Source organism: Dysidea avara, chromosome 9 (genome assembly GCF_963678975.1).
Source record: "Dysidea avara chromosome 9, odDysAvar1.4, whole genome shotgun sequence".
Classification (NCBI taxonomy): Eukaryota; Metazoa; Porifera; class Demospongiae; order Dictyoceratida; family Dysideidae; genus Dysidea; species Dysidea avara.
Window position 1 is genome coordinate 4,183,423 of NC_089280.1, and position 11,671 is coordinate 4,195,093.

General features: G+C 38.4%; 2 protein-coding genes across 4 annotated transcripts in view; one reads left to right on the forward strand and one right to left on the reverse strand.

Moving 5' to 3' along the window:
- LOC136266190 (TNF receptor-associated factor 2-like) overlaps positions 1 to 11,671 on the reverse strand; it is a 95,196-nt gene that overhangs the window by 48,828 nt on the left and 34,697 nt on the right. For 2 of the 3 annotated variants that reach the window (XM_066061189.1, XM_066061188.1), the window contains exon 2: positions 3,227 to 3,392. In XM_066061189.1, the coding sequence (XP_065917261.1) occupies positions 3,227 to 3,375 (149 nt within the window). In that variant the 5' untranslated portion in view covers positions 3,376 to 3,392. Of the gene's footprint in view, positions 1 to 3,226; positions 3,393 to 11,452; positions 11,582 to 11,671 lie in introns of those variants that run through there. The other variant, XM_066061187.1, reaches the window with a different exon arrangement.
- On the forward strand, positions 6,738 to 7,229 carry LOC136266561 (TNF receptor-associated factor 2-like). The gene is given in 1 exon segment (XM_066061563.1): positions 6,738 to 7,229. A coding segment is annotated over 1 exon segment (492 nt).

Genomic DNA, 11,671 nt, shown 5'->3' on the forward strand with positions numbered 1-11,671 from the left:
AAGCTGTTTCCAGCTCAGTCAATGAGTCCAGTCTGCAAGTCCAGTTTGTAAGTCCAGTCCATGAGTCTAGTCTGCGAAACACATTATGCCATTGAGCTGAGCCCTCAAAAACATTTAATAAGAATCTACAAGTTCTTGAAATTTGGTTTATTTGTAGTGCTGCTAGACCCCATTTAAACTTCTTCATTCAAATGTCTGACACATCATTTGCAACTAATCAAAGTTATTTTTGCCACACATTTAATTAGGAAAGCCATAAAAGTACACACAATTTTCTCTGAATTTAATGGAGCCTAAATGCACATCTTCTCTCTTGACACTTTTAGTGTCACCATCTGGTTGGCTGAAATGCTATTCTCTTGCCTACTTTTCATTTTTTGCTGTTTTCTCAGGACTCAGCTGAACTTGTACACACATACCATACTTAACTATTGTAAACACACAGACTACCATATTTGACCAGTTAATAACCACAGCTACTATAATTTCAGCAAAAAAAAACAAACCATGTGGCTGCTATCTGAGGGCAGCTACTACGGGCTAGCAGTGGCCCGCAGCTTTTAAACGGATTTCCGAATCACTGACCTTGTTCAATACTATTATTCATTTTAACATCTCTCATACATGCTATTTCTTGGCTTAAAACAACTCCCGATTTCTGCTTCAAATGTGCCTCATCAACACTTGCATCACAGGAATGTGCCCACAGTGGTCGGTACTGACCACCACTCAAATAAAATAGCCACCACTACCACTCAACAACCACTACAAATTCACCTCTGACATACAAAGTTAAGGCCCCACACTACATTTCTGGACCCAACCATATCTCTTGTAGCCACCACTATTCTAAACCTGGGCACATCCCTGGCATCAGTATAATTATTCAGATACAAGCTACTGGTCTTATTGGTGGGTGACTCTTATGACAATAATTCTAGGCTGTGATGCGGCTACTATCCAGGTCTAGCCCAGTTTCTGCTTCAAACGTGCCTCATCAACACCTGCATCAGCATATTCAGATACAAGCTGCAGGGTGGCTCTTATGACAATAATTCTAGGCTGTGGAGCAGCTACTATCCAGGGGTGGCTATTATTATTGCTATTAGTGCTATATGAGCTGCAGCTATTAACTGTGGTCAAATACAGTAATACCCTTTGAAAATAATGCCTAGATACTATAAACCATGCATGCACCACACATGACAGTTATAACATGGATTTGACTAGAGATGTACCGACTCAACTCGAACTATTCAATACTGATCCAATCTAGGTAATATCTACCCAATTCAACATCACATATCATGCGGCCATTTTACCACCGTTACTTGTGCGCATGTGTAATAATAATTAGAGTGTGCTATAATAAGAATCCAGTTGGTGCTTTGTGTCCTCTCCAACACACGGATTTCAGTGTTGTAACAGAAACAGGGGGCTTGAACTAAAACCAGTTGTAGATAAGGTTGGTATAGAATGTGATAGCAATGTTAAGAAAAGAAGGCTAAGTTGTGACAGATTACATTATTGAGGAAGACCTCATTCCTGAAGAGCAACCATCAACAAGTAACGATGTACTGGAAATCAAGCGACTTGAACTGGAACATAAAGCACATGAACAAAGTTGGAACAAGAGTGTCGCCTTAAGCTAAAGAATTGCGAGAGAAGGAACTAGAGATGAAGGATAAGGAAATACAGGTACAGATAAAGTTGAAAGAGTTAGAGCTTAAGAAGAGTACTCCAGTCAGTACATCAGAGTCCTCACCTAGTACTGCTAGTGCTCCTCCATCCTTTGATGTCAGTCGACAAGTACGATTGGTCCCACAGCTTCACAAACAAGAAATGGATAAGTTTTTCTTACATTTCAAGAAGGTTGTTACCAGCCTCCACTGGCCACCTCGTGAAGTATACTCTGCACTTTCAGTAGAACAGAGTGCAGATTATGAGGTAGTGAAGAGAGAGATTTTGGAAGGCATAGTACCAGAGGCTTACTGCCAACAGCTTCGTGAGTTGAAGTGTAAAGAGGGCCAAACCTACATGGAATTTGCTCAACAGAAGGAGGCACTTTTTAACAGATGGTGTACTTCCCAACAAGTTGGAAATAGTTTTGACAAGCTCAAACAGTTAGTCCTTTTAGAAGAAGTTTAAAGGTTGTGTTCCTGTTAAAGTCCAGACTTACCTAGAAGAGCAGAAAGTGGAAGAATTACAAAGGGCAGCAACCTTAGCAGATGAATATAAGTTCTACGATTGAAAACAAGAGTGTTACTACTCCTAAGCTCAAGGACAGTACAGCTGTTGTTCCTCCAACAACTGTAGATAAGAATTCTACTCACCCATGAGATCAAGACCAGTCCGGGGTGTAACAGAGGTATGACATTGAGGTATGGTATTGTTTGTGCTTATTGTAAGTAAAGTATCAATTACTGTCAGCTATGTTCAACCTGTTACGCAGCATTTCGAATCAAGAACTGTTTAAAAAGCACCTCTGCAATCCATGCATACCGAAAGAAAGAAACGGTGCCGCACACCCCAGTTATATCAATTATCGTCTGAAAATGAAGTATCCATTACACTTCATTGTTGGCTATGTTCAACCCGCTACACAGCAGCACGAATCAAGAACTACTTGAAAAACACCTCTGCTATCAAAATAGCCACTATGAAAAATACGGACTATTTCTGTTACGAAGGGAATCCATCACCTGCTACCGCCAAATCGACACTTTTCACTGTCAGCAAAGATGAATGGGACACAAAGGAGGACACTGGTAAGTCCATGAAGAATGCACTGTACATACTGTGGTATGCCAAAAGGCACTTGTCAGGCTGAAGCGACGTCGAACAGTGAAAAAATCAAGCCTGTACCTTAGCTCTTATCAAGTTACGCTTGTCTGAAGGCATCAGTCAGTCAGTTACTCAGGTAGTCAGTAGAAAATTCTGTTAAATGAATTATTTTTAAACTTTCATAGCAACTTGTTGAAAGCGTTTCAGGTTGATCTGAAAGCTTGTTTGGGCTTAGTTTTACTTAACCAATACTGCCCCATCGTCATCAGGGAAAATTGAGGCTAGTTTTTGGGTGATGTTATCCCGTGGGCCACACCCACTCCTTTGTGGTCCCTACTATACAGTACTATTGTACTGAATGAAAAAGAACAATAGAACCCAACTGACATTATCACCCATACATAGTTTTATGCTAATATATTAGAAAAGTTAAATTACTAACCTCCTAGCTTTGTAAAAACACTCCCTGCATAATCTCAGTCCAGTTTCACTGGTTTGTACAGGATCCTTCAACATTAGTTTGCAGTATGTACAGGTCAGTCCATCGCGAACTTCTCCACCATCTACTGGAAATACCTTGTGTCCCGGCATGATGCAAAAACTAGTTTCTAGTGGAAATACAAAATTTGCAGTGGTAATTACACAGGCAACCTGACATGTCTTATACACACTAACACTGATAATGTAGCAATAAACAAAAAGTGTTACTTTGTACAGTTCAAGCAGATAGTTTATGTATATATATACCAAAACAGCGTAACATTAAGAAATAATTAGCATTACTGCTGACATTTCTTGGCTGCCACCTTTGATTTCACAACTTTTTTCACTCTACCTTTTTGTAAAGACCACACCTTTTTTATAGCTTGACTATTGGCATAGACATCAGCTTTTTTGTATGTATAAAATCCCAAAGGCAGTCTGTAGCTGGATTTTAGGGATTGCTGTTACATGTCCTATTTTCTTTTCTACAGGAACAGCAAAGTGGGATAGAACAGAAATATTGTATGTCAACTTTTATTATGCAATCCATTTGTATTTGTTAAAGCCAACAAGATACAACAGTGGGATATTTATATACGCACTATGTATACACCCACTATTTCACAATGGTAAACACTTTCTTACCGTTCCATTAGGAAAACTGATCTATTAAATTAAAGCCATGGGTCTACTAGAGTATCTCAATCATGCATCATTACACATGTTAAGGCTTTTGCATTATAATTCCATAGTTGTCACTCCAATTTATACAAATAGTTTAGACTATGGTGATAGACTATCTACACAGCGATTTTCAGTTTGTTACTATTAGTATTTGCCAGTAAGATTGATCAATTTTTTTTACAAAAACTCAATCACACTAGCTAACGCATATTTTAGTGCACTTGTTGAGAAACAAGAGATGTCACGTTTTGTTTCTTGCTGCAATATGATTGTCATCATTTAGCAGCAAAAAATATGTGGATGTGATTAGTAGCAGCAACACATATGTGGTAGTAGAAAAGGAGACTTGGGAACTTCAAAGTCTATACAGCATGGTACGCGATTGAGTAATTCATCAAACGGTGTATGCTGTATTAGAGCAATGAAAGGTCTGGAGAATGAAACTGGTCTACAATACTTGTGTAGCTTTTAACAGTGAAGCAATTGAAGTAATAGCCGTCAAAACACACTATGGTGAGTATGGTCCTGCATTTATTTTGTAGTTTCACTGTAATGTACGTATGCATGAAAGCCAAGAAGAATCTTTGTGAATGAAAAACCTCTGTGATAGCTCAAGCTACGAGCTCTCTGTCACGTACGTGTAATCCAATCAATATTTACTGCAGTACAAAAGGTACGATGTAGTACCCTTTAAACAGAAGTATGTTGAGCTAAGTATCACTTGGCGTATCATGTACAGGCAAAATAATCATAACAACACTAGAGCTAGCCAGTAGCCACCTCCATTATAGCTATCAATATCTCAAAAAGAATTGGGAATGAATCTCCTCTGATTTGGACTAGAGCTGGGCATTATACCAGATAATGCAGTATTGTCATCAAACTGGTTCAATGGCATTCACCTGTACTATTGGCATGAATTCCATTAGGTGCATTACGCTGTGAAGGAAGCCAGACATCAGGTCTTTGGCATTTAATTAAGTTATGTGTTGATGGTTTGGTATAGCCTCATGCCCAGCTGGGCTCACGTAAATGTGCAAACACCATTTGGTGATAATGCTCGAGTTTCTTTGGCTCAGAAGTGCGATCCAGCCAAAATATTGGCTGGCCAATCAGAATCGATGAGTTGCACAATTGCATGAATGTATTGGAGAGCAGACGATTTAAAGCCGCTTATTAGAAGCTATTCACCTAGGTTGTTTAAAATGTTTGTGTTTTCCAATCTCACCTTATATAAGACCAAAGAATTGTAACTTGACCTTTCACAAATGAAATGCTATCCTCTGCTAATATGATAAACATCAAGTAAACGTGTTTTACTTTATTCCTAGCCACTTTCAAATGGTTTTTCAACGATCATGCAGCTCCTCAATTCTGATTGGCCAGCCAATATTTTGGCTGGATTGCACTACTGGGCCCAAGAAATTCGAGCATTGTCACCAGATGGTGTTTGTGAATTAGCACAAGCCCGGCTGGGCACGAGACTAGGTTTGGTAGTGACCACAGGTCCTACCTGTGAGTTTCAAGTTATGTCTACTTGTCAGTCTGCCTCTTCACAAAAAGTAAGGGTCCGGTGAAATACAGATACCATATCATTTTCAATTATACAGAACACCTACAAGCCGGTTATGTCAGATGACTACGGCATTGCATTACCAAGGTGATTTGTGTATGAATGTCATTAATTGGCATTAATTGGCTACCACCGAATTTGAGCATTAGAAACGATTTAATATCTCTATTTCACCTGACCCTTACTCTTTGCGAAGGGGCAGGCTGTGTCAGACCAGGTATTGCACTTTTTGCTCCTGGTGTCTGGTATTGAGAAATACCCCGGTTAGGAGTGGGCAATATTTCAATAATATCGAGAATTTCAATATTTTACTGATATCGATGTGCGAAAAAAAAGTGCAAAAATGATATTGAGATACACTGTAAAAAGTACAATTTGTTATAGTTGTTACCTTGGTTAGTATGATGCAACAAAAACATAACAAATTCTAGATATTGACAATCAGCTACTATATGCAGCATTCTTGGAATTTGAAAACAAATTAAACAGGTGGGGCAGTTGATCCAGTTGATATGGATTAGTTATGAGTCATTCAAGACACATATCGCAATATTAGTAGTTATTGAGATAGCATGCCAAAAAAGATTATCGATATTTGTTTTCGAAGATATCGCCCACCCCTATCCTGGTAATCAACTAATACACATTTTTATTCAAGTCAACCCAAAATTGATTATATACCACAAGTAAAAGTTATTCATAGCAAACAGGTTACAAATACCATTTGTTCACTGTTACTGTATGTAGTTAATACAAGTAGGACCCAACACTAATTTGGACACTACATTGTCAATGTCTAATTGAGACCGTCACTTATTATTAAGTACAATAGTACTTAATAAGTAGGGATTGGTAAGAGATCATATGGCTTCGTATGTTTTCGCACTTTAAAAACAGTTTTGCAATATGTTTTACCCGAAAAAACCACCTGGAATGATTAATGATGTTTTACCTTGGTTAAATGAAGCGAAAAGTCAAATGATCATTTGATATACAGTGAGTTTTAAAAATTTCAAAATTCAAAAATGTTACAGCTGAAATGACTCAAATGAGAAACAATCCACACAATAAAAAGTAAGGAAACAAGATTAGATGACTACTTGCTAAAATGAGACATGAAACGGAATGTCGCTTTTAGTGAAATAGTAGCCACTCTCCTCAGAGCTAGTCAAACAAGTTGAAGACAAGGTGTTGGAAGTTGAACATACACTTAATGTTCTTAGTGTGTATCATTCAATTACAAGCCTCTCTTGCTAGTACCCACAATGGAGCATTTTTGTGGCGTATTCCTGAAGTTTGTCGAAGAATCTGAGACGCCAGACTTGGCTGCATTACCAGCATTTATTCCCCACAATTTTACACAGGAAGAAATGATTACAAGATGTGTATCAGAGCTTCCCTTGGTACTGGAGAGAAGACACACCTCTCCATCTTCTTTGTGCTAATGAGGGGCGAGTATGATCCCCTCCTTCAGTGGCCATTTGAGCCTAAAGTTAGCCTAATCCTTGTTGACCAAGATCATAAGAAGCATCTTGTCCAAACCTTCAAACCTAATGCTCAGTCCGAAAGTTTCAAGAGACCAGTTAGCGATATGAATGTTGCCAGTGGCTGTCCAGAATTTGCCAAGCTCTCGATCCTTGATAACCAAAGTTATGTCAAGGAAGATGTGATGTACATCAAAGCCATTGTGGATACATGTACATAGGATCTTCCTTCCTTAAGTTGAGAAAATTGAAAAAAACAACTTTAGAAACTAAATAAAAACAAATTGATGTTGTGCTACCTCTAAAAACCAGGTGCCATAGAGATAACTATCTGATTCATCTGGAATTAACCAAAGATAGTATATGCTACTATGAATTAACCAACTATGTATTACTATTTTGCAATAGTGTAGTTTTGGTTGTACAATAATATTATTAGCTAATTCTCGTATTTCGTAATTCATGAAATTTTCATAATTCGTTCAATTACGTTGCTATGCACTGCTAAGGAAGCGTTTGTTAAACAATCCGCTTTAACCAACATATTACGCTCTGAAGTATCTTCTAAACTGTTTTATAGTTTGACTATCGTGTTTTTTTCCCACAAATCCTCTCGACAAAGCCTCATAGCTGCTCTTCATTTTCATTCGCGTACGTAAGGGATATGCCCCCTTTCAACTCGAAGTGATAGGCTATTCCTGGTAGTGTACAAGGCCTGCATTATTGTTTTCCAGTTGTTAAACGCCTGAAAACCTCAAAGGGAAGGTAGTTTACAAAGCCTGAGAAAAGTCGCCACACCCGTATTTAAGTCCGCCAAAAAGAAACCACCTCAGAGCAAAATTCACCTGTGTAGAAGTTTAATACAGACTTCATTTCGCTTTTACTTCTTACGTAAAAACTGCTTTTACCATTATTTAATGATTTTGCTCACGTGGGTGCGTACGGACAAACATAGATAGGTAGATAGGTACACATGCACACACTTTTACGAAAACAATTTCAGTAAACCAGGCGCGTACCCACAGCTGGCTTTTGGCCGGCTGTGGGCGCACGCCTGGTTTAATAATGAATTTTACGTTTTATGTGTTTTTTTTTATCATATAATGTACATACAATCAGCTGTTGACAAGCATGTTGAGCTGTATGTGCAAGTTAATGCACTGAATTTTTGTATGACTTTATATGTCTGTACACGTTGTAGTGTATGTCCACAGGTTTTATAAGGTTTAATGTTGTTTTTCACAAAGCAACGCACAAAGTCACAAATTCATCCTCGCAGACTGTCAATGTGTGCACCAAAGTATTAGAACAGTTTTTGCGTTACACATGATCACAAGATCCTGGACGAAATTTGCTGAGACGCTGAGTAGCTAATTTTGGCGTGACACTGGTTATAGCCTGATTGAGTTTTTATTCATATTATTTGGCAATGGTAAATTGTTGTTTTTGATAGCTAGAGCTTTATCGTGGCTTCTGCTCCCGCTTCTGCTGCTGGTTGGATTTTCGACCAAACAAGTCACCAAATGGTCAAAATGGGAATTTGCTCAGAAAAATGGCTGATGACTGACCGTTATTTCTGGCGCTGGTGGTGAGCTGTATGTGTAACGAGAGTCTGCATGTAGTGCATGTGTGGGTGCATGTACAACATAAAATAACTAATAAGTCACTGTTTTGAGACAACATCACCTGTTTCTGTGATCTATTCTGTGTTGTCCCACTAGTTTGGAAGCATGCTTTTGCATCCCCAAAGGGCAACAAGCCAGAACCAAAGAACACTGTCCTGTCTCACTTACATCACTGGTATGCAAAATAATGGAACATGTTCTGGTCAGCCAGATAATGAAACATTATTAAACCCACATACGTATGTAGTCCAGAAAACTGGATAATATGCATGCCTTGCAGAAAGTGTTCTAACTTTCAAAGCATCCATCCTATGACTACACAATTTATGTCACTCTACTTGTGGTGTAACAAGGATTAAAATAACACCTAGGGATTTATCCTAACCTAAACGGTAAGGTCTAGCTAGCCAAGTAAACAACCTTTTGGTAAGGAAACACGCAAACCCTTTACATATGTAAATGATCCATAACTTGGTGGTGGTTGCTAATCACCTTGCGACAAGTCACCATTAAATTTTCTTGTAAGGCCAAATATGACTCACATGGGTAACCCACAATCAAAACTAAACTAAACATGTAGCAAGAATTTTGAAACATGAAAATGCAAAGTCGCTGTTGTTCATCACTTCATAACAAGTAAGCCACTGTAGTTACAGTGTTCATTTAACCTTCTCCAAGTAGACCAGTGAACACACTTTCGATCAATGTGCAGTTTTAGTCTATAAGAATTAAGTTACCTCACCTAACATTGCCCATAATAATGTTAACACGTATTCCCCAGTTCTTTGCGGGTATAAGGGTTATAGAACATTTTCAATATGGACCACTCATGACAGACACAATTACTCTTTACTAGCAAATGCAGTTGACAACAACTAAATTGTGACTGTTCAAAAGCATTCAGTGGACGATATCCATAATGATGAAATTTGATGTCATAATTGACTAAACGGCCGTGTTAGTGTGGGGGCTTCAGAGACTTTGGCACACAGTATTCGAAATGAATGTTGTCCATAGTTTTTTACACATGGAACCACGAGATGATAAAACACAAAAATTAATATGCTTATTTGTATTGCATTATACATACACTCTATGCTCACCATCGCCCTTTTTCGAAATTATAAATGCTATTATAGGGAACACTATCTCATCCAATACCTCCCTGTACAAAGTCACCACACTTTGGCAGCCATTCTGTTTTGTGACATAATAAATAATACACGAAATATAATCGCAACGTCAAGAAACGTCATTGCAGATATTTAAGTACTGATGTTAGTGTTCCTTACAAGAAATTATGCCAATCAAACTCTAACTTTCATTGTATCACTCCCTGATGGCAAATGCATCATGTGAGCTGGGTCATGTGATCTTAACGAGTACTCAAGTACAGATTTTACTATCTGGGTACCAAAATTCTTAACAAGTACTCGAGTATTTGTTTCAGCCCTAATTTAAAGTGGTGTCCACTAGAGGCTAGAAGAACACAGTCACGTTTGCTGATACTGTTTAAACACCTAAGCAACTTAGTTCACGTCCTTCGTGAATATGCATAAGTATATATGCTCCAAGTGGAATCACCAGATGGATGAACACAATAATTAACAATCACTGGTGCCAAACGTCCAGCTGCATCATTCTAGATGGCAATTATGGCTGCAAAAGTACCAGAATGGCTAGAGTGTAATTCCTTAATGCTGCACAAAATTTTGACATTCATCACCCAGATGGTGAGAAGTCTTGGATCCTTTCCAGACTAACAGAGATGGCCTTTCTTGTCTTGGCTAGTAGGGCTCGTGTTTTGTTTTAAAGAAAGCAGCCCTGTGCCAGGAATCCAGCCAATCATTTTGCTTATTACTCTTTGTACGTACTTTTTAACTACAACAACTCTAGATAAGATCTGGCTAAGTAGCAGGTTTCATCTGGCGGTGGAACTTTTAAAATAAACTTCTGCATCTCGTGAGATACTAAAAGCGATCTTTCTATGAAAACAACAATCGTGCCTGCAGTTTCATGGTGGATCTAACAGGACACTACAGTGGTAGGGGGATCAATTTGTAAAAGTTGATTTTTTTCTCAGATTGTGGACAATACCTACGAAGTGATTATTGTGATGTCAGGTTTTACAATGTATGCAAGAAAACAGGATAGAAAACATGCTAGAGAATCACATCAGTCCTTACTCGGCTGCGACCATCTTGTAGCACTACATTTACTTCCTAAGGTGATTTCAAAGCAATTTCAATGCGCAATCATTCCATCGCACTGGTTGTCTTAAGGGGGGCAAGATTTATACACTTGTTGGACGTTAACTGTGAGAACTAAGCATGTACAAGTGTTACACTCAAAAGAAATGGCTACAGACTTGGCTATAACAAAGTTTTGGCATGGGACTGAAGTTTTTCAAGCTACACTAGTTCAATCAAACTGTGTTGTCGTAAAAACCAAAGGAACTTCCACTTTGGTACAGATAATCACCATACCCTGGTGCACCTTCAACACAAATATTAAATGATTATTAACAGACCTCAATCACGAACATGATTAGTTAACAGAGATTCAAGTTGCAGATATTTAAAATGTATCAACATCGTCCGTTTCCAGAAGGTGATCGGGTAAATAATTCCATACTGAGATTGCTCTTTCGTTAAACAGTTTACTGCACGAGTTACAACCCATCAAAAGTTGAAATTTACAAAGTTAACCCGAGTCACAAAGTCACAACCATTATTTACCTTACCCATATTTTCATATACCAGCAAATCAAGCCAACAACGCATTTAACGTTAAGTAACACCAATCAAGTTACAGCTTACCTTTAAACTGACGGACTCGGGTAGAAACCTTTTTCTCGCCTTCTTCAACAACCTATGTAATCCGTGTTTCTCTGTAATCTTTGTTAACTGGTGTCCGTAAACGATAAATCAAACTTATCCCAAATGACGTCATGACGCAAACCCTTGTGTTCATGCTTTTTGCTTCATTAAACGCCCAGGTGGGCGTTTAATGAAGTAAAAAGTGTCATGTGGGCGTTT